Raw genomic sequence first — 24,558 nt, 5'->3', positions numbered from 1 at the left:
AGAACAAAAGTGGTGAGGGGGCGGGGCCTCGATCTGGTGGTGTGACACGTACGGCGGAAGTGAAGGGACAAACGGAGAGGCGACACCGAGGCTTTTAGTCAAGAGACAGGTGAGTGCCTGGGATTCGGGAATAAGATACAAAGTAGAGACTCAGGGAAATGTCGTGACGACGCCAGGGTGGTGGCAGCCATTCCGGCCTTTGTAGCTTCTGTAGAGAAAGCACGGGCCTGCTAGGAACACCCGCGTGAAACCGCCGGCCTATCTCGCGTATGAGTGTATGTATGTGTGTGTGTATGTATGTATATATATATATATATATATATACACATACACATACACCCCCCCCCCCCCTGTATGTCTTCTATGTACATAGCTCTGCCACGGTAACGACGTGCGGTTCCTTGTTGACAAGGATTGGGCACAGGTGACTGGCAGCATTACACAACATGATGACAGCATTGCAACACTGTGGCAATATAGACAGGACACGACATCTGCTGTATTATACAAGAAAGCTATTATAACTGCGGGTATGAATGACGTCATGAGTGGGGATTATTGTGAAAGTGAAAGTCCCCAGCCATTATGTGACATGTATATTCAGGGTCTTGTACTGGACTTCTCCCACACCAGATGATCGGTTAATATAAATGCAGACAGCTGGTGGAGTGTGGCATGCTAATGGTGTATGGTGGCACTGACGATGGCACAGCAATGACTGTGACCGTTCTATAGTTGATAAGTCTTGGATCAGTAAACAGGACTTGTGTAAGGCGCTCCAAAATAAATAAAAGTCTTGTCCGCGCCAAACATTATGAAAGGGAAATTTCCACATAAATTGCGTGTTCCAAAATGTTTCTGCTGCAGTGAATAGTAGAGTCCACCTTTATTCTCAGGGTTACAGGTATTTAGGGTGTGGAACCTTGTGTGAGAAGGAAATAATAGAAATACAGTAAAATGTATCTCATTTAGCATCAATAGGACCCGACATGTTGGATTATCTGATATTTAGAGAAAAAAGGTCAGAAGTGTAAAAATCAAAAAACTTTAGGTACATGATCCAAAAATAAAAAGGGATACGACCGCCAATGTAAGCTGAAAGTGCACAACGTTTCCCTAGGCTGCTGCCTTTTCGCTGACAGTGGTACCCCCCCCCCCCCCCCCTCTGCGTCCTGCTCGGACATTGGTGGCATATATGCCATCATTGTCTTAGAAGGAAACCCCTTTATAACCAGGTGTCTGTTTTTAGAGTCCATGGCGTCACCTGCATAAAAACCTGTTGCATTTGTTTATATATTGCTCCTACTACAGGAAGGATCGAAAAATCACATCGCTATGGTTTTTTTTCACTGCTAAAAGAAATAACAACAAACCTGTAGAAATATGCAAAGTGTGAACGAGCCCAAGTTTAAACAGCCGTCTTGTATTATGTAGACTTGGTTTGTCATTACGTAACATGGATGCCGTGGGTCTGTGACTGGTTGGTTAATAGATTATTTCTGTGCGGGGAAAGTGGTTGTATTTTGGTGAACTTTGATCAATCTTTTTTGTTACAGTTTTTTTTCTTCTCTTCAGTTAAATAGTAACACATGTTGCAGCTATAAAGAATTATTAGGCTGGGTTCACACAGCGTTGTTTTGCAGGCAGATTTAAAGTGGTTATCCAGTTTTTCTAATTTATTTAATTTTACAAGTTTTAAAATTATGCTCTCATACCTTTCTTATATCAGAGCAGGTAGTCTCAGTGTGTGTGTGTGTGTGTGTGTGTGTGTGTGTGTATATATATATATATATATATATATTTTACACTGAGGCTACTGCGCTGATCTAAGATCCTTCCTGTAGTATGAGCAATATATAAACAGAACATGGCGTCAGTCATGTGACTGCGGACCCATACGTCATGTGAACCCTGATATTCAATTACCACTGTCCAGGTATCTAACAGGTGAATGATAGTTTATTGAGGAGCAACACACCAGTTTTCTGGCATAGAAATGTCGAAAACGACCGAAAAGTCACAAACGTTGGCACTTTTTTGGTAATTTCCCCCACTCTGGACACTTTAAAAGAAAAAATTAGGCGGGGCTTACTTTAAGAGAGTGTGGTTATCCACGATCCAACGCATTTACTATAGTTTACGCCAGAAACTGGCATAAATTATAGTGGAAATCTATGCCAGCTCGCGGCTGGCGCAAATTTTAATTTTGTTTCGCACGGACTGCCGAAGATGCAATAAATTTATTAGGAAGCGCGTGCCTCCTAATATATTTGTTGCGTATTACTCTAGCTTGTTTTTTAAAGAGGCTCTGTCACCACATTATAAGTGCCCTATCTCCTACATATGGAGATCGGCGCTGTAATGTAGGTGACAGTAATGCTTTTTATTTAAAAAAACGATCTTTTTTCACAACGTTAGGAGCGATTTTGATTTATGCTAATGAGCTTTCTTAATGCCCAAGTGGGCGTACTTTTACTTTAGACCAAGTGGGCGTTGTACAGAGGAGTGCATGACGCTGACCAATCAGCATCATGCACTCCTCTCCATTCATTTACACTGCACTAGCGATATAGTTATATCACTATGTGCAGCCACATACACAAACACTAACATTACTACAGTGTCCTGATAATGAATACACATGACCATCCAGCCTGGACGTCATGTGTACTCAGAATCCTGACACTTCTGACTCTTTTCTGTGAGATTACAGCAACGGATACGAAATCTTGCGAGATTACGAGATAAACGAGATTTCGTATCCGTTGCTGTAAATCTCACAGAAAAGATTCAGAAGTGTCAGGATTCTGAGTACACATGAAGGGGGATTTAACGGCTCCCCGCTCTGTTTATTTATTCCGATGCAGCGGAATTTATTCTGATTTCAGATTTGGTCAATATTTTGCATCAGTATTTTAAAGCCAGTGATCGCTGGGTGTCAAAGGTTGGCATGGCAGCCTGGGGTCCCTCAGGTCTGCCATCTTTGTACACCTATAAAGTCCTGCCTCCGGCAGGGCTCTAGAGAAGACAGTCAGTATATCGATATACAGCAATAGATTAGTAAGCCGTCCAACCATCACTGGTTCAAGTAAAAAAAACAGTCCAATAAAGGTTTTTATTTATGAACAAAAAAAATATATTAAAAGTTCAAAAAGCCCAAGTTCAAAAACCTTTTCCCATTTTTAACATAACTGGTATCGCCGCGTCCACAAAAGCCTAAACTATTGCAATATAATATTATTTAACCCAGTTGGTGAACACTGTAAAAAAACGAAAAACGCCCAAGTGGCTGTTTTTTTTTATCACCTTAAATCCTCCAAAAAATTGAATAAAAAGTGATCAAAACGTCGATTGTACCCCAAAATGGTACCAGTTAAAACTACAGCTCGCCTTAAGCCATCACATCGCTAAATTGACACAAAAATAAGTTATGTCTCTCAGAATATTGCGACACAAAACAATTTTTTTCTTTAACAAATAGATTTTATAAAAGTGGTACAACATAAAAAAAAAAAAAAAAAAAAAATGGGTATTGCCGTAATCGTATCAACCCGTAGAATAAAGTGAACACGTCGATTTTTACTGCACGATGAACATAGTAAAAATTAAACCCCAAAAAGGGTGCAATTGCCTTTTTTTGCCCATTTCACCCCACAAATATATATATTTTTTGTTTTCCCAGTACGTTATATGGTACATTAAATGGTGCCATGAAAAACTACAACTGGTCCCGCAAAAAAGAAGCCTCATACGGATATGTCGGCGAAAAAATTTAAAAGTTACGGCCTTTAAAAGGCAGGAAGGAAAAAATGTAAATGAAAATTGGCCATGTCATTAAGGGGTTAAAGTAGAAGTTTTCTTTAAAATATTCTGGTTGAACTTGCTTTTCCGGCTTCTATGTTCTCCATTACGGTGTACAAGTTGCTCAATAATAAACTGGGTTATCACTTGTTAAAGTGGAAAAAATTCATTGAAATTCTGAAGGTACCGGAGCTCTATTCTGAGTTTCCAGCTTCTTTCCTGGGATTAAAAAGGTTTTCTGGGATTAGTTGGTTATACAACCAGTTGCATTTGCTGGGTGATAATTCTTTTCATCCTGTTATGATGGCGGGGTTGTACGCTGTCACATATCAAGTAAATCACAGCTCTATAAAAATGGATTATTAGGAATATGCTCGTATAATGGTGAGCGCTTCATGTGCTGCCGTCATGTTTACCTACAAATCTCTGAGACATAAATTATTGTAAAGTGTCAATAGCCGCTTGTGTGAGTCCAGCCTCGTGCTGTGCAGAATCCGTCATATTTGATGGAACAAATAGAGTAGCATTCATTTTTTCAGGGAAAATGTAAGACACCACGACAGACCCCATTATAAGTCAATGGGGTCCGTCAGGTGCCGTCGGTGTCTGTCGTGCGCTGGATATGGCACCCTGTTAATTTTGTTATTCTGCTTCTATGATGGAGTAGAACAGCAGAATTAATGAACGCAGATGTGAACAGAGCCTAAGCGAAACATTGCAGAAATCATTAGCTGCTTGGTCACCATGGGCGACATTCTCAGAACCATCAGCAGATTATGGGTTTTGTTTATGGTGCAAGATTGACTATTGTGATGCCCATGACCACATAGACAGTTCTGATAAAGGGGGCCTAACAGGAAAATTGACCTTGTTGCCCATAACCACCAATCAGAGCACAGCTTTATTTTTTTTTGTTTGTTTACTGTTGTGGGAAAAATGAAAGCGGAGCTCTGGTTGCTAGGGGCAACAAGGCCAGTTGTCATGTTAGCCATTTCTGGTAAAGGCCTGCAGTCATTTTCCTCCCTCCATTTACAGAACATTGTGTGCAGCTCCTGTACTCTGCTCATATACCTGAAGGGCAGCAGCAATGTATTTGATTCTCTGCCAATGACCTTTTGGTATTACCTCAATTTCTCGTAAATGAATAGATTTAGGTGGATACCCCTCCTCCACAATGTGGTTCACGTGAACATATCCACGTCAGGCGTCAGGGTAATGTGGGAAAAATATGTGTAAGGTGACTTAGATAAGAGTAATTCTTGTACAGCATACCACATGGATGTAGTGCAGTGCAAGTGTCTTCATGCTTGATCTATGTAATACCAAGTTCTCAATCTAGTCGTTGCTTTTATGGCATAATTCTACACACACCGCCAGGTTTCTCATTTCTGAAGTTTTGCATTATTTCTATTTGTTAATCAAATACTAAACAGGCTGCATGGATATTCGTTCTCTTCAGATCTGCATTGGCGCAGATGCTGCATTTAAAGGGCACCTGTCACTGGGAAAGATTTCCTTTAGATTATTGCATTTGTAAAATGTTCCAGTGGGTGAAAAAATATTACGTAAAATGTCAGCCGAAGACCAGGAGAAAGTGTCCCTGCTCCCAGACACTGCTTTTACATACTGAAACGTAAGCAGCAACTAGTATTTACCATGTGGAGCGGCATTTATGACCGAATCCTCTAATCTGGAGCAGCACTGTGCGGAGTAAACCGAAGGGGCAACACTCCCTGTTCTAAGGTTTGTGGACGTTACGCCAATCAGACTCTCACCGATCAAGTATTACTGGCATATCCTAGCAATATGCCATTACTTAGTATGGTGAGCGCTCAATGCAGGAACCCAATGTTTACACATGTGGTAAATCTGTACACCGCAGTGGGATTACACGTTGGGTTCCTGTCAATTTCTAGGACATATATTGTATTCTCTGACTTCAGATTCCCCAGCATACATAGTCCGTATACCAAGTGCGTCAATCCCATACAATACAAGTTAGAGTGCCTCCACCAGCTTTCTTTTAATTATATATCTAACGTTTTTGGTTCATGATAAGATGAATCGGTGACCTGCATATCCATTATTTGATCACTTTGCATTCCGACATGTTGTTATTATGGATTTCAAGTATTAATTTACCATTCCTTAGATACGTATATGAAATCGTTGTTGCCAAGGGAAATCATTAGCACTATTAATGACTGTCATGTGGTGGGACTCTACAACAGAGAGCAATGTCTATTCTCTTTGGAAAAGCCTGAGCCTATGATTTTTCTTGCAACCGCCTGCAATAATTGCACCAGCTAGATCAAGGAGTCCCCATGGGCCTCCATATGTCTGTGAGTCACCCTGAAGAAACACCAGTCTGATCATTGTACCAGGCTTGTCTCTAAAAGCAGGCGCACAGACAAGGCTCTCCCCTCCACGCTCACGTTGCGCTCTTTTTGCATTGAGTTAGTAACGTTTTTAACACCATTTATTTTCAACTTTCCAGGAGTTCAGGCAGAAGACGTCTATAATCACTTCCACTATGGAATTCCTTGACCGGAATATCAACCTGGATGCCCTCCTCAAGTTTTCACACATGTAAGTTTTTTGCTATGATGCCTTTCGTTTTTGTCTCTTCACATTCTGTTTTCTTAAGCCATGTGGCAAGTTCTTCGTACCTTTTTAAGCCAGTTTAATGAACGTTATCAGATGCCTTTAAAAGAGGTATCACATCACGGGGTAAAGTATGTTCTGAGCTTCCTAGTTTCTGTCAATTCTTTTCCGCTTCAAACTTGTGATGATGATCTACAACTTATGTTTCCTCAAGTTTTCATTGTCATTCTCTTGATGGTGTGTGTAGTATACAATTTTCATATTTTATTGGGGGCTTTTGTTTCTATCCATTCATGTACATTTGATCAGAATAGGCCCAGATATGACGATTTCCTTTAATTTATTGGTTCAGTTGTGTGTTTGGGATACCTTGTCTTATTTTATTTAAAAAAAAAACGAGTTCTCCTGCGGGGCATTGAGTATTAAAGGGAAACTGTCACCAACATTCCACCTATTGAACCGCTGGCCGCTGCTGTCAAGAGTTCATTGCCGTTTTCCCCTCTCCTAAACTCCTCCTCCGACTGTAAACAACAGTCTACAAACGTTTTGCGCCTTTTATGGTAGTAATCCGGCAGTCTTGTTCGTTCCTCTTCTTATGCCCGCCCACCGCCGAAAACTGGCCCGTCCTGAATCTTTTCTGAGATAGTGCGCATAAGCCCGTCCTGTATGGTCTGACACCCTTCCCTGCTTCGTCTGGGCCTCAAATCTAGTTACTGCGCATGCGCCGCTATTGTGTCCCATTGTGTGCACGCACCAGAACAGGAGATTGATGCCCAAGTACGGGATTTCATGTGTCCTGGGGGGGTGCGAGGAGCTGTCAATCAAAAGTAAGGAGTGGTTAACTCTGAAAGGCTTGAGGAATGAAGATATGAACGAAGATATGACTCTTTTCAAACAAAGATATGACTCTTATGCTTATTAGCATACAGCACGGGACCACTAAAAATATTGAATACTAAAGTACAGAGCCTACTTAGGAGAATATTATAGTTTACATAAAAATTATTTTTCACCCACTACCACCAGGTAATGCTGGTTTAATAGATGAAATGCTGGTGACAGGTTCGCTTTGAGTTAATCATAGACCTATAGGGTTATTCCCATCTAATACATTTAAAGGGAACCTGTCAGGTGATTTCATGCAGCCCTATCTGAGAGCAGCATATGATCGAGGGAGATGAGCTGAGCGTGGTGATCTATAGGTTTATATGATTTTATAGCGAGATTTCTAAAGATCCTGTAAAAAGAAGAGTAAATCCTGACAGGACTCCTAGGAGAGATGATGAGAGTCCTGCTAACCCCGTCCACACACAATGATTGACAACTATATATATATGTACATGTCAGGACTGAGCAGGACTCGCTGCCTCTCCTGGGAGTCCTGTCAGGATTTACTAATAGATCTCAGCTTCTCTCCCTCTATCATATTCTGCTCTCAGATTGGGCTAAATAAATCACCTGACAGGTTTCCATTAATAGCATATCAACAGGATATGCCCTGAAAATCTGATAGATGTGGGACCCAGCACTGGAACCCACACATATGTAGAGGTGACCCAACCCCTGTCCCGCCTGGTGAGGCAGCGGTAAATAGTGAATAATGAAATAATTGATTACAATTTCATGAGATACTGATGTGGATGAACATTAGGGAATGGGGAGAATAGGAGCTGGGAGAGGTGCATAGCATTGTTTCTCTAGCAGTAGCTAGGAGCCCCCCCAATAACCGTACAGCACTAAGGTGAGCATGTGGGGGAAAGTCTATAGTGACATTGGTAGGAGGGGACCTTGCATAATGGCATCAAGAGTCCACCGCCTAACCAGGAATTTGCAGGGATCATGGATCCATAGGACCGTTACACTGAGACCATCTCCGTTTCTTTATTCTGACATAAGCTTTGCCGTCCAAACTTGATTTAATTGGATGAGGCGGGACAACCCCTTTAATGTGGAAGTTGTGTGAAGGCTTTCAGCTAGTCGATGACTTCGCCTGTCTGCCCGTGGCCAGCTTGTCTTTTTCTCATCAACGAGGAGTAGCTGGCAACTGAACACATATACCCTGATTTTTTTTAATGATAAAACAACACTAGTCATTGACTCCCAGCTATTTACCTGTTCGTATAATGCGGGGGGTTCTGTATGATTTTTTTTGGTTTCTTTTTACAAATGAAAGATAAGAACAATAATGTTGAGTTCCTAATTAACCCGTTTGTCGTGACTGGCTGTTCTATTTCAGTTCCCATTCCACACAGCAGCACTTGAAACGAGTGTATAGCTGCTTTGCCCTCTGCATGCTGGTAGCTGCTGCTGGTGCCTATGCAAATGTGGTATTCGGATTCCTGCAGGTGAGTAATTTTAATAAAATACAATGTTATTCTATTGCATGTGCAGGGTCTAGTTCAATAACCTATAAACTCAATTGTATTTGTTGCTTCTTTACGCTATACAGTCAAAGTCCCTGCTGGAGACAGCGAATTCCTCCCCGTAAATGTCCCTATGTTTTGCTCTTTCTGGTTGGCCTTGAGAGTACATTGTTTCAATGTTCTCCCCCTTCCTGCACTTCCCTCAGCTCTTCCTGGCTGACGAGGAAGCTTTGTATCTCTTTGCATGGAGGCCTCCCATGGAATAAATCTTACAGTGCTCCCTCCTATAATGTCATCCATCATATGTCTGCAGAACTCACGAGTAGACTTCCATAAAGCTGTTCATTGTTTGTCAAGATCCCCTATTTCGGGATCTATTAACCCTTTCCTACAAAAATACGTAAATGTATATCCTAGTGGTAGGGGAGGGGGGTTATGGAGCAGATTCATGGGCTGAGCCTCCTTCATACGCTGTGGGTGTCCGCTGTATATTCTATCTAAAATCTAAGCTATTAGATAGAGGAGGGGCTCTTTCATCCCATTGGACACCCGAGACGCGATCAAGGGGTGCTGATTGGTTGTCATGGCAGCTGGGGGCCTAATGGAAAAAATACACATTTTTATTTAAAATAAAATAAAAAAATGTTTTCAAAGGTGTACATAGCCTTTAAAAACGCCAGAGTTGCTTCATCGACAGAGAAATAAAAAAAAAGTTATAGGTCTCAGAATATGGTGTTACAAAACATATTTTTTTTAGCAAATTGTTTTTATGTTGTAGACGTACTGTAGAACCATAAAAAAAACCTATAGATTTGGTATAGCAGTATTCGTATCGACCAGCAGAATAAACATGTCATTTTTATCACACCGTGAATGCTGTAAAACGAAACCCTAAAAACAATGGAGGTATTGCTGGTTTTTTTTCCCCATTCCGCCCCAACAAAATAATTCTTAAAATGTTCTCATTATGTTATATTAAATCTGTATTTTTTTTTATGGTTCTACAGTAAGTGTTCAGGCTGTGTTCACACGGATTTTTTTGCAGGAGGAAAATTCCTCCTGCAAAAACTGCTCCAGACGGTTTTTGCACAGTGGTTTGACAAAACACTCGTCGAGGCGTTTTTTTCCTCTTTCTGACTTATTGAAATGGGGTTTTGGAGGCGGAAACCGCCTCAAGATGGGTCACGACGCTTCTTTTTACCGCGACGCGTTTTTTTTACTCGCGGTAAAAAACTCGTCCAACTCCCATTGAAATCAATGGGAGGCATTTGCGGGCGGTTTTTGAGGATTTTTACGGCGCGGTTTCTGCGTCAAAAAAACCTCCGTGTGAACAGGGCCTAAAAACAAAGCCCTCTTACGGCTATATTGACAAAAAGCGAAAAAAGACATGGTTCTTGAAAGGTGGGAATGAAAAAACTAACTTGAAAGGGTTAACCAACTGTTATGACATTTCTGTAAATTACCTTTGCATCTTTCAATACAGGGCAACTTCCTCACCTTTGTGGGCACTCTGGGCACCATGTTGTGGCTAATGTTTACTCCTCACAGCTATGATAATGAGAAGAAGCGCCTGGGAATCTTAGCTGCATTTGCCTTTTTCTCTGGTGAGGTTTTTCTTTTTTTCCCCTACACAGACTTCAAACCGAATAAATAATCATTTTGGAGCATGCAATGTCTCTGCCTGGAAGCTCAGGATCTGCTTGCCTGTATAAATACCAAAATTAAACTTCTGCACCCAGCACATTCGTGTGACACATTTAGCCATGTATTAATTGGATACATGACAATCCCAGTAATTAAAGAAGTTTTCCCATCTTAGATATATGAGGGTCCCAGCTCTAGGACCCGAACCTATATTGCGAATGAGGGTCACCCGACTCCATTCCGCCTGGTGTGGTGGCCGCTGGTCGCAGAATCCAGCCAGAGACTAGTGTAGAGTGGGACACACGTGCGCATGGCTCTCTGCCTTCTGCTCAATAAGAGTTACAGAAACAGTCGAGCAATCGCTGTTCGGCTGTTTATGTAACAACCATACAGCAGAATGGAGAGAACCACGCACGGCTCTAGAAACTTCCGTTCTCAACATAGGTGCGGGTCCCAGATCTAGGACCGACATCTATCAGACAATGCCATAGAATATGCCATGAATGTCTAAGATTGGAAAACCCTTTTACATAAAACTGTTGCAGGTTTAACATATATACAGCTGTGTTAATACATTTCTCTGCTCATGAATATATGTTTGCTCACTTAGTGGATACGCTTGCTACGAGCCTACCTCTTGTAAAGACCGATACATGTTTAGGATAGACTTTGTATACACTGGTTTCTATTCTGGAGGAAGGGGCTTCCTGGCCCTTTATTCTTGGAATTAGTTGGGGTCCCAGTAAGGGTATGTTCACACGCAGTGCTTTCAGGCGTATTTCGGGGCGTTTACGCCACAAAAAACGCCTGAAAAAACGGAATCTGAACGTCTACAAACATCTGCCCATTGAAATCGATGGGAAAAACAGCGTTTAGTTCATACGTGGCGTCTTTTTACGCCTCTGTTTTAAAAAACGGAGCGTAAAAAGACACTCCCTAAAAAGAAGTTGCTTGTCACTTCTTGAGGTGTTTTTTGGAGCTGATGTTCCATTGAACACTATGAGAAACGCCTCAAAAGAAGCTCCAAATTAAAAGAAGCTTCATTTTCAGCTTCAAAAACGCCTCAAAATCAGAGGCTGTTTTCTCTAAAAACAGCTCCGTATTTTCAGATGGTTTTGAGTTTGTGTGTGCACATGCCCTGACTGTTAGGGTATGTTCACACGCAGTGACCAAAAACGTCTGAAAATACGGAGTTGTTTTGAGGCACATGTCACCTCTGTTCTTCGTCTATAGTGGAAAATATGCATTTATAATGGGGGGAGGGGATAAAAAAATAATCGAGTATATGTCTAAAAACAGTAAAATAAACTAATGTCCTTCTTTATTCTTCCAGGTTGTGGATTGGGTCCCATTTTAAACCTCTGCATTGCAGTTAACCCCAGGTATTACCATGTTAAAACTTACTCTTCTTTTTCAATTATGTTCTTGAATCTTAGTCATGTGGCGTGAAGGCTTTAGTAATGGGATCATCCGGGCAGAAGAGGATTATAGGGATGGCACAATGGGCATGTACCCCAGGGTCTCTGCCACCTTGGGGACCTAAGGGCACGGTCACCCCTTCTATAAATGGCTGCGATAGGTGGTATCCAGGTCCCAGTGGTAGGATGTGGACCACTACCAAATGTTTTGCCCAGGGGTCTCCACCAATCGTAATAATTCGGGCCTGCATCCAACCTAATGGACATTTACCAATCTTATTTTTTTCAAGGTTACAATGCAGTAGTAAGTGATGTAAAGGGGGCGGGGGGGGGGGGGGGAATTTATCAAGCTCTTTGTTACCATATTGGCAGAAAAAAGTAGCAAATTTAGGTGCACTGATTATTTGTGCAAATGGGTGGGATAAGTTGGAGGGAGTGTCTGGGTGGGTGGGATAAGTAGGAGGGAGTGTCTGGGTGGGTGGGATAAGTTGGAGGGAGTGTCTGGGTGGGTGGGATAAGTTGGAGGGAGTGTCTGGGTGGGTGGGATAAGTTGGAGGGAGGGTCTGGGTGGGTGGGATAAGTTGGAGGGAGGGTCTGGGTGGGTGGGATAAGTTGGAGGGACCGTCTGGGTGGGTGGGATAAGTTGGAGGGAGGGTCTGGGTGGGTGGGATAAGTTGGAGGGAGCGTCTGGGTGGGTGGGATAAGTTGGAGGGAGCGTCTGGGTGGGTGGGATAAGTTGGAGGGAGCGTCTGGGTGGGTGGGATAAGTTGGAGGGAGCGTCTGGGTGGGTGGGATAAGTTGGAGGGAGCGTCTGGGTGGGTGGGATAAGTTGGAGGGAGCGTCTGGGTGGGTGGGATAAGTTGGAGGGAGCGTCTGGGTGGGTGGGATAAGTTGGAGGGAGCGTCTGGGTGGGTGGGATAAGTTGGAGGGAGCGTCTGGGTGGGTGGGATAAGTTGGAGGGAGGGTCTGGGTGGGTGGGATAAGTTGGAGGGAGGGTCTGGGTGGGTGGGATAAGTTGGAGGGAGCGTCTGGGTGGGTGGGATAAGTTGGAGGGAGCGTCTGGGTGGGTGGGATAAGTTGGAGGGAGGGTCTGGGTGGGTGGGATAAGTTGGAGGGAGCGTCTGGGTGGGTGGGATAAGTTGGAGGGAGGGTCTGGGTGGGTGGGATAAGTTGGAGGGAGGGTCTGGGTGGGTGGGATAAGTTGGAGGGAGCGTCTGGGTGGGTGGGATAAGTTGGAGGGAGGGTCTGGGTGGGTGGGATAAGTTGGAGGGAGGGTCTGGGTGGGTGGGATAAGTTGGAGGGAGGGTCTGGGTGGGTGGGATAAGTTGGAGGGAGGGTCTGGGTGGGTGGGATAAGTTGGAGGGAGGGTCTGGGTGGGTGGGATAAGTTGGAGGGAGGGTCTGGGTGGGTGGGATAAGTTGGAGGGAGCGTCTGGGTGGGTGGGATAAGTTGGAGGGAGCGTCTGGGTGGGTGGGATAAGTTGGAGGGAGCGTCTGGGTGGGTGGGATAAGTTGGAGGGAGGGTCTGGGTGGGTGGGATAAGTTGGAGGGAGCGTCTGGGTGGGTGGGATAAGTTGGAGGGAGCGTCTGGGTGGGTGGGATAAGTTGGAGGGAGCGTCTGGGTGGGTGGGATAAGTTGGAGGGAGCGTCTGGGTGGGTGGGATAAGTTGGAGGGAGCGTCTGGGTGGGTGGGATAAGTTGGAGGGAGCGTCTGGGTGGGTGGGATAAGTTGGAGGGAGCGTCTGGGTGGGTGGGATAAATTGGAGGGAGTGTCTGGGTGGGTGGGATGTTATTGTCTCTTACGTTGAATGTTTGTATATTATGAAAATACGTGTCAATAAAAACGATTTTATTTAAAAAAAAAAAAAAAAACTATAGCGGAAATGTATGCCAGCTCGTAGCTTGCGCATATTTCCCTTTCTGTTGCCTGGATAGCCAGAGATGCGCCTCTTAATAAATTGGATGCATCTTACTCCGGTGTGTTCTGGATTAAAACTGGCATATAAAACGCCAGTCTTAATAAATTCTTCTGATGGTTTTTGCCATGTGGTAGTGAACACAGCCTATGATTGCTTGATCATGACACGAGCAGTGAAGTTAGAGTAGGGGGCCCATTTGAAAATCACGTGTTCAGTGCTTCGTTCTGGGGCTCTATACTGAGATTTAACCTGACATTGCTGCAATGATTTTACTCTCATGTGATCAAACTATCTCTTCTCTCCCCACAGCATCATTCCTACTGCTTTCTTGGGCACGGCTGTGATCTTTACCTGCTTCACACTCAGTGCCCTGTATTCAACAAGTCGCAGCTTCCTTTTCCTAGGAGGTAAGTGCTATTTTTCTTTGGCAATTCATCATCTCCTCTTGGTATAGGTTTATACAATCGGTAAATATAGGTATAGCATTAAGAACCTGAAGTTGCTTGTAACCTGAATGTTGAGTTTTTATATTCTTCATATGTTACTTAGATGATCAGGATTGTATGGACTGCTGCATTAAATATACACATCATAGCTTTTCAATGTATTTCTCCTCAGGTATTCTTATGTCTGGCCTCAGCCTGCTTACTCTCTCCTCCTTGGCAAATATCTTCATTGGATCCGTTTTTCTTTTCAAAGTAAGTAACAACTTTGCTTGGAAAGATTGTAAAAGAGCCACCGTGATATTTTAAACATGTTGGCTGGTTATGTATTATTCATGCCTGGAAAGAACTGCTTCTTGTCATTATACTTAAAGGGTAACTAAACTTTGATAAAACATCTGACATGTCACAGTGAGATGTCAGAAGTTTTAACCGGTGGGCGTCCAAGCACTGAGACCCCCACCGATATCTAAAATGAAGCGGCAGAAGCTCTCGGGTGAGAGCTGAGCCGTTCCATTTCTGATCGGCTTTTCTTGGAAAGCGGATCAATTAATGTACGGGCTCATAGACGTTCTATTGAGCCCATACACCAAATGCTTGGCTTTCCGAGAAAATCCGATCAAAACTAAGTGGCTCAGCGCTCACCCGAGAGCTTCTGCCGCTTCATTTTAGCGATCGGTGGGGGTCTCAGTGCTCGGACGCCCACTGATCAAAACTTATGACATGTCAAGAAGTTTTTTGAAACTTTAGTTACCCTTTAAAATGAATGGTAGTCGTTATATTTCATAATAGTTGCTTTGAGAACCAGAAGTAGAATGTTAATTCTATAAATGCTTTTTATATTTATCTTTCAGATGCACATGTACGTTGGTCTGCTCGTCATGTGTGGGTTTGTCCTATTTGACACTCAACTCATTATTGATAAAGCTGAGAAGGGAGACAAGGATTACGTATGGTAAGACATGACCTTATTGATCTTAAAGTGAACATGGCATGTTGAAAAGACAGCCCTCTCTGTGGGCATCATGCAATACAGCAGGAGGAGCTGAGCAGATCTATATATATATATAGTTTAACTCTGCTCATTCTTGGCTTCCAGTGGATGGTCCTACTTAGTGATTGACAGCCCTCCCTGTTTTGGAGTGCATACAAAAATAGCTGTCAATCATTAAGTAGGACCTCCCACTCAACTTCTAACCTCAGAATCCGCATAGGTTTAGATAAAGTCATTTCCCCAAAAACTATATATCAATCTGCTCCGCTCTACTTGCTCTATAACCTGCTGCCTGCAGATAAGCCTGCATTTCCAACGTAGCAGGTTACCTTTAAGGAAAACAATTTCTATAGTATTAAGTGCTTACACACGCATATTGTGATCTTGTGCCAATATCCAACAAATATATTTATATTGCAACTTGATATGACTTAGATTTGCCCTTGATAATTATTCTATGCAAATCAAGATTTGGTATGATGATCAATGATGGCTGACACACTCATGTATGGGATGCAGGGAAGTGTCTTGTGGTCCAAGCAACCAACTTACTGAAGAACCAGATCTTGTCGTATATTATCACAATCACATATGTGTATATTTGAAGTTGACTTAATAACATGTTGTCGATTTTAAAATCTGTAGTGCGTTCATTATTCCACGCAGATTTTCCGCTGCATGTAAATGAAGTTACAAAAATCCCATTCACTTGCATTAGATGCAAAATATTAGTGGATTTAGTGAAACTCAAATCGCGTAATCTGCACCTAAATCCTCATGAAAGCAAGAACGTGTGAACATCGCCTTACCAAACCGAGTTGTATTATGTTGACATAGATCTTGTGACTAAATATATGTAAAGGCCTATTTACATGTAGCAATTGTCCTACTGTTCTGTATTACTAGTTAGATTGGAAGTGTTAATAGTACAATAGTTGTAATGGTCGAAACAATTTCCCGAGTCTGCTGTCGCTTCTCGCTGGTGTAAGGAGAATTATAACCTGTAAATGTACTTTTACACATGCGTTCTATTTAAAGAGGCTGTCACCAGATTTTGCAACCCCTATCTGCTATTGCAGCAGATAGGCGCTGCAATGTAGATTACAGTAACGGTTTTATTTTTAAAAAACTAGCATTTTTTGCCAAGTTATGACCATTTTTGTATTTATGCAAATGAGGCTTGCAAAAGTCCAAGTGGGCGTGTATTATGTGCGTACATCGGGGCGTTTTTACTACTTTTACTAGCTGGGCGTTCTGACGAGAAGTATCATCCACTTCTCTTCAGAACGCCCAGCTTCTGGCAGTGCAGACACACAGCGTGTTCTCGAGAGATCACGCTGTGACGTCACTCACTTCCTGCCCCAGGTCCTGCATCGTGTCGGACGAGCGAGGACACATCGGCACCAGAGGCTACAGTTGATTCTGCAGCAGCATCAGCGTTTGCAGGTAAGTCGATGTAGCTACTTACCTGCAAACGCTGATGCTGCTGCAGAATCAACTGTAGCCTCTGGTGCCGATGTGGCCGACACGATGCAGGACCTGGGGCAGGAAGTGAGTGACGTCACAGCGTGATCTCTCGAGAACACGCTGTGTGTCTGCACTGCCAGAAGCTGGGCGTTCTGAAGAGAAGTGGATGATACTTCTATACACAACGCCCAGCTAGAAAAAGTAGTAAAAACGCCCCGATGTACGCACATAATACACGCCCACTTGGACTTTTGCAAGCCTCATTTGCATAAATAAAAAAATGGCCATAACTTGGCCAAAAATGCTCGTTTTTAAAAAATAAAAACGTTACTGTAATCTACATTGCAGCGCCGATCTGCTGCAATAGCAGATAGGGGTTGCAAAATCTGGTGACAGAGCCTCTTTAAACTAATTTCTTGTAAACTGACATGTTTCTTTAAAGAAGAGACTATACTAAGGATGCCGTTTACCACAGTGTTTTCTTCTCTTTGTAGGCACTGTGTGGACCTGTTTCTTGATTTCATCACCATCTTCAGGAAACTCATGATAATCTTGGCTATGAATGAGAAGGTATGTACTCTGCAACTGCCTTCAAAAGAATATGTTTAGCCAATACTCTAATTGAGTTCCCTGATGGCAATTTTTATTTATTATCTTAAACTTTTAAAACTGATGTATAAAGGTATCGTATTTGCCCCTTCAGGCCTTACAAGTAATCCATTGACTATGTCTTATCCATCCTGGTACTTCCTTGCCAAGAGTATAAAGCGGCATTTCTGCATCAAATGGTTAATGTTGGCTGTTGTTGTGGATGGATTATGTACTAAGTTATTTATTATTTTTCTCTAGGACAAGAAGAAAGAGAGAAAATAAGACGACAACAACCCATCATCTTACTGATGCCCTTTTTGGTTTCATACTTTTTTTTTCTCTTCGTATTTCTTTCTGTTAATTCTGTGTTCCATGGTGTAATGAAAAGCTTGGAAAAACTCCCTTGTGTATGGTTTTTAAACTTTTTTTTTTTTTCTATTCCTTCTTTTTCCCAGTCCTTTTAATATTTGACTGTCTTTTATGAACTTTCCATTTATTTTGTTGTCTTGTGCTTAAAGATTCATGTCCATTTTATCGCCATGGTGCACAAAAACTGGAAGAAAACAAACAACTATGAGGTATCTTAAGGGGCATACTTGAGGCTCAGTATTCCTGAGCAAGTCTATTTTTAAGGAAGAATCGACCAGTTTGTGATGGAATTTGTGCATCATATGTAAGTTGCTGTTGAAAACATTTCTAAATCCCTATTCTATCTGATCTAGCGTTAACATGTGGCACATTGAGTACTCATGAGTTTTGAGCGAGGTGGGTTTAGCTTCTCCAGTTCTGCACTACTAGTGTTCCACGATCAGGCAAGGAAGGATTTCCCGGCTGTGTGAAGGATAAAACAACTTTACTGGAATCTATTGGTTTCTTTTTTGTCTGAGCACAGTCGCCTCTGGGACTCTTAATTTAACCTTTTTCTCTACTAGCTGTTTTTAACCACTTGCACGAACAGTCCACCACCAGATCATTTGGTGCTCCCTCGTAAAAGAATGGACCAGCGGAGGCCCTGTCACTTTGCTGTGCGCGTGCCTAGCTGAAACACAATTGTTCAAACCTGACTTGTAAAAGCTGTGTTCGCTTCCCTGCTTTCTGCCAAATCTTGTGTTTATTCAACGATCAAGTTGCCATCCCCTGAAGGAAGTAGGAATGATTTAAGCACTGTATAAATATTAGAGCAAAAAGATCTGTACAGTCCCCCCCCCCCTCTCCCTTTGATATCATTGCCAGCTTGCCAGGATCAAGTGTCCTAACATTGAAGATCTCAAGACACAAACCTATTGTGTCTTCACTTATTATGTAAGAAGGCAAATCCAAATAAAACCCCTGCACAAAAAAGTATTGATAAGCTGTAATTGTGTGTAATCTTAGATTTCGTAGACATGCTTTTGAGTAGATAACAAATATTTCCGTGGGTTATGTGAGTGACAGTATATTGTATAGATGAAGTCCATCTTCACGTCTAGTGATTGGATCTTTATGCTCGCAATGCCAGCCCAGATCTTTACATTTCATCCAAAAATTGAGTGACTGGTTAATCTTCTGATTTGGCCATTTTCCTGCGTGATGAGATTAAAGAAGATCTGATCAAGCTTTTCCTTAGACCAATCAGCTGGATCTCTGCAAAATCCATTTTTACAGTGGCTGGGATATGACCTCCTCCCAGAAGCTTGATCTTCTGAGCTTTTCCACCCTGCGTAAAAATGATCCACCATGTGAGGGGATTATTATTGAGTAAGGAGGTAGTATTTGTATCCGTACGTACCGTGGCATCCGCCTCATTGCCTGTGATTGGCGATGAAAATAGAGTATGTATGGTAATTTACTTGATTGTTCCCTATGATTTTTTTTTCTTCTTTTGATGGTGTAACAAATTAGCAGTTTAAGGTCTAAAACTTTGTGCAGGAGGTTGGATTAAAGTGTTACTTTCTTCTGCTGTCCCTACTCAACCCTTGCCCTCACCCCTGCATGCTTTTAGGGATACGGCAAGCTGCTTTAGAAACAGTGCCAAGAATTACGTTGAATAAAGAAGAAAATTCTATGTGAAAATGTATAACAAGTTTTCATAACTTTATTTTATAGTGCAGTGATTTCTCTGATTGCAGACATAACTCTGACTGTGAACACAGTGGAACTTTTTGATTGATATACCAAACTATGGATTAATTTGTAAAAATTCTTTACAGTACTAAAATAAAAATTACAGAACACATTGGACTTGTCCTTTATTGAATGAAAAGGCCATCTCTCTTTTTTTTTTTTTCTTTTTTTTTGTAATCTAACAATGCCACTTTTTTTAAAAATAAGCTAGACCGGAGCAGGCAACAGGGTGAGATCCACACAACCTAAGGCCTCGTTTACACGAGCGTGATATGCGTCCGTGCGACACGCGTGCTTTTTACGTGTGTCGTATGGACCTATATTAGTCCGTGAGTTTTGCTCAACTTGAGTCCGCTGAAAAAAAAACTCACGACGCCCTATATTTGTGCGCTGTTCGCGCATCACGCACCCATTGATGTCAATGGGTGCGTGAAAACCACCCATGCCGCACGGAAGCACTTCCGTGCGAACAGCGTGATTTGCACAACAGCTGTCAAACTGAATGTAAACAGAAAAGCAAACATGTGCTTTTCTGTTTACAAACATCCAAACGGAGTGTCATAATGGCGGCTGCGAGAAAATCTCGCAGCCGCGCATCATACGCTGATGACACACGGAGCTATTAAGTGCCTTTTGCGCACGCAAAACGCCGTGTTTTTTGCGTGCACAAAACTCACACGCTCGTGTAAACGAGGCCTAAATATAATGCAATAAAAGATAAATCACCGCTCAAAATGGTACTTGGCTACAGTCTCCGTTCTCTTCAGAGGATAACCCTTTTCCCCAGAACATGAGCGATAGGCAATAAGTCCTGATGCTGCACTTTGTACTCCTGGGCCCTGTAGTTCCACAGTGCATCGGCGTCCAGACGCTGGCTCAGGTATTCCAGGTATCCGAAATAGATTACCCTTTAAGACCAGGATGGAAAATAGTGCAACACCGTAGGTAGACTCAACACCGCACAATTTATTGTATACTTACTAAGTATAAAGCAAATAAAAGCACATCAAACAAGTAAAAGCAGCATGTGGCACGCCAAGATCGTAGCCCAACCCAGGGTTTCGCCCTTTCAGCTTCTTCCTGGAATACCTGAGAGCCAGCGTCTGGACAGGCCCAGGAGTACAAAGTGCAGCATCAGGACTTCTTGTCTATCGCACATGTGCTGGGGAAAAGTGTTCGCTAGTCTCCGTTCTCCTCAGAGGAGAAGTACCCTTTTGAGCGGTGATTTATTTTTATTGTAACGCCAATGGCTTATTGTTTGTATCAGGAAACAGATGCAATTTAACCCTTTATAGGTCTCTATATAAATGCCCTTGTTTACCCTCTTCACTGCCAATGATTCATGTAATGAGTCATTACTGTAAAGGTTCACTAGAATATAAGGGCTTAGATATTGGTATATTATTTCCCAGAATCTTCGCTTTCAAAGGATACCAGGATCACACTGACACTATTCAATCCGTGCTGCCAGTGTCCGGCTGTAACACCCAGTTGTCAATTTATTTCTACAATTCCAGAATCAATAAGCGCGTAACAGCACACTGTAGGGTTCTAAGAGAAGATGCTCAAGCAGTGTTATTTCATGGGAATTTAATTTTTTTATTCTTTTTAGCTTTCCTTCGTTGACTACAATTTTTTTATATATTTTTTTTAAATATGTAGATGAAATGTGGGTCAAAATGTGGCCATGTTAATTAATGCTAAGAGCCTAAGTAGTTAGATCACATCAGAATGAAGTTAAATTGTCTGTTTCAGACAGCAGCTATGTATTTTAATAGAGAATCAACAGGAAATTACCCAAATGACATATGCTAATTGATGATTTACTTTTCTAAACTTGCTTCTGAACTTAGGGCCTGTTCACATCAACGTTGTCTTTCTGTTGAGTGGTCCCGTCTGAGCTTTCCGTGGGGGGAACCCCTCAACGGAAAGGCAAACCGAAACGATAGTTTCCGTTTGCATCACCATTGATCTCAATGGTGACGAATACTTTGCTAATGGTTTCCGTTTGTCACCATTGTGAAAGGGTTCCGTTTTTTTTGACAATCAATAGCGCAGTCAAAAGCTCTGACGGAACCCCTCAACAGAAACAAAACGCTGGTGAGAAAAAGCCCTTAGAAGGCTTTTGCCAGGTTTAACCATGACAAAACGAGTAGTGGCCTGGGAAAATGGTCATATCAAAATGTAACCCTTCCCTTTCTCCCATCCCTTGGTTGAACTTGATGGACATATGTCTTTTTTTCAACCATACTAACTACGTAACTCCATTTATGTCTATTTTGTGGTCCCCTTGGATTTCACAGCTGTTACCTTCAGATCTTCCACGCGTAGCTAAGTCTATGCTTTTTGACTGGTAAAACTGTGACTGGATTCTCAGTCCCTGTGGTGGGTAACTGCATCCCCAAATGTATGGAATTAATTAACTTATTGAGCTGAGCCAAGACAGTGGTTCTTCATTTCCTTCAAGGGTTGACTCCCTCTGGCCTTTCTCCCTTTCCTGTGCATTGCCTTTTCATCCAAGCCACGTAAGGGTAGATTTACACGTGGTGTACGTGTTTCTGCATTTTATCATCTATTTCATACATGCAGTTGAATAAGTTTGTTTTTGTAGCATGTGTATGGATTTCTTCAAACCCCATTCAGATAAACGTCTACAACAAATCTGCCACGTGAACGTACACGTAAACTATCGGCACGCGATGGAATAGGTTATTTTTTACCCTGATGCAAGCCCTATGATCCATCTCACTGGAATGAATATACATCTTTTATCCTATCAATAGCTAGCGGTGCCAGTCGTTTGTCAGCGCATTTTAAGCTAACAGACTACCTTTTATACCCTTTTTATCAGAAATCACAACATAGTTACTTACATTTGATAAGGATAAAAAAAGACACCGGTCCATAAAGTCCAGCCAGAGAAAGGGGAAAAAAAAACTGTTGCCAATTGCCTCATATTAGGGGAAAAAATTTATTTCCAACACCAAATATGGCATTTAGAATAAATCCCTGGATCAACGCCCCATCACAAGGAATTTAGTACCCATAATTTAAAATATTAAATCTTTCAAGAACATCCGAGCCCTTCTTCAACGAGTCAACCATTCATCCTGTGGCAGAGAGTTCCATAATCTCACTGCTCTTACAGTGAATAAGCCCCATCTATGATGTGGGAGACCTTTCCTCTAGACATAGAAAAAGCCTCCGTCTCATGGTTACAGGTCAAGGTATAATATATTCCATGTGTGGTTTGATGTGATTTGTATAGCGGGAGAACTATATTCTTGTCATGGGCATCTATGCCTCATTTGATGCATTCCATGACTTTACTTGCTCTGGCAGCAGCTGCTTGGCACTGGTTGCTATGGTTACGTTTACTGTGCACCAATATCGCTAAGTCCCTTTCGGTGGCAATTTTACCCAGTGTTTACTATTCATTTTTACAATTATGCATTTGGTTTCTTAGCCCAAGTGCATAACCTTACATTATCATCTTCTGTGTTGATTACTTTACAGAGCTTAGTATCATATGCAAATATTGAAATTATAATCTGTAAATCTTCTACAAGGTCATTAATAAACATATTAAAAATAGGAGAGTCCAATACTGACCCCTGTGGTAAGTGTGACCAGGGGCATACACAAATTATAGGGAACCCATAGCAAAACTTTGTATGGTCCACACCCTCCACTGAGTGCTCTGACACATCTGTTACTTTTTTTATTAACTTATGACATTATGGTGAACATTAACAGATCGAGCTCCATTAATACTGACACACCATGCAGATGGTATTACGGTATCCCTTCCCAGTATAGCATGTAACAGATTTATCAACCGGGTAAGACTAAAAACGCCAGATTAGACCATTTCCAACACTCCACACCACTCTGAAGCCTCTCCCACTTTTCCCAATTCGTATGTTGGAATAAATCCGGCACTCCGTCTAAACACCAAATAATTTAATGTATTTGAATCAGACAACTGATCTAAACACATTGATAAATATACCCCATGCAGCTCTAAATCTCTTGCCTCTTTTCACAGTGAGTGATAAAACTGGCTCTTGCAGCCACCACTAGGGGGAGCTCAATGCCTATAAACTTATAGGGTATGTTCACATGTAGCGTAAACACTGTGGATTTTCCACAACGGATTTCCTTGGGGAAAATCCGCAGCGTATTACAGTAGCAGCAGAGTGGATGCGATTTGAACAAATCTCCACACGCTGTGTAAAAAACCTGCTGAAAAAACTTTCATAAATTGACCTGTGGTGCGGCTTTATGATCCGCAGCATGTCAATTTATGCTTCTGAATCTCTGCTTTAGGGTATGTTCACACGGCCTATTTTCGGCCGTTTTTCTGGACTGTAAACGCCCGAAAAACGGCCAAAAAAAACGGAAGCAGAACGCCTCCAAAAATCTGCGCATTGATTTGAATGGGAAAACTGTGTTCTGTTCCGACGGAGCATTTTTCGTGGCGTTTTTTTACACGTAAAAAAACGGCTGCGAAAAAGAAGTGCAGACACTTCTTGGGACGTTTTTGGAGACGTTTTCCATAGACTCTAGTGAAAAAAGCTCCAAAAACGGCCGTAAAAAACGCTGCGAAAATCGCAAGTGGCACAAAAAACGTCTGAAAATCAGGAGCTGTTTTCTCTTGAAAACAGCTCCGGATTTTGAGACGTTTTTGACTCTGCGTGTAAACATACCCTTACTGTTGTGGGTTTTCCCTATTGAATTCAATGGGGAGGTAAAACCCGCAACATATAGAAAATGTTGCGATATTATGTGGCGGAAAAGATGCGGTTTGGCTGCAAAAATCACAACTCAGAAAAAAAACCAACCTTTTTTTGTAAAATTAAGAAAAATAAATGATCATAGCAACGCTTTTTTCTGTTGTCTGTCCAAGCCGGCCTCCTGGGATGACGTTTCATCCCATGTGACCGTTGCAGCTAAACAGGCAGCAGCGGTCACCCCAGGAGGCCATCTTGGACAAGAACAGAAGAAATAGTTACTATGACAGCAGAGATTGGGGTAAGTATAAACTTTTATTTTTTCAAACCACTTTTCCGAAGCGGAGATTCTGCTCAAAATACTGCACCACAATTTGGTGCATTTTTCTGGCCGGAATTCCCTGCGGGTTTTGGGAAGAATACACTGTGTACTTTTATGCAGCGTGTCTGCCATGTGTGAACGTGGCCATACAGCTACG

The 24,558-nt window shown here is 42.2% G+C and overlaps 1 protein-coding gene across 1 annotated transcript; it reads left to right on the top strand.

The window, feature by feature from the left end:
- Positions 1-19,458, top strand: TMBIM6 (transmembrane BAX inhibitor motif containing 6). The gene is made up of 10 exons (XM_075852223.1): positions 1-109; positions 6,299-6,390; positions 8,642-8,750; positions 10,252-10,372; positions 11,746-11,794; positions 14,058-14,155; positions 14,367-14,446; positions 15,046-15,146; positions 17,147-17,222; positions 17,502-19,458. Exons 2-10 carry the CDS (start codon positions 6,335-6,337, stop codon positions 17,523-17,525), a joined length of 714 nt encoding a protein of 237 aa, XP_075708338.1. The 5' UTR covers positions 1-109; positions 6,299-6,334; the 3' UTR covers positions 17,526-19,458.
- Positions 19,459-24,558: the final 5,100 nt, after the last annotated feature.

This window comes from Rhinoderma darwinii, chromosome 2 (genome assembly GCF_050947455.1).
Source record: "Rhinoderma darwinii isolate aRhiDar2 chromosome 2, aRhiDar2.hap1, whole genome shotgun sequence".
Lineage (NCBI taxonomy): Eukaryota > Metazoa > Chordata > Amphibia > Anura > Rhinodermatidae > Rhinoderma > Rhinoderma darwinii.
Note: the sequence above shows the minus strand (reverse complement) of the source record. Positions and strands in the feature narration are given on the sequence as shown.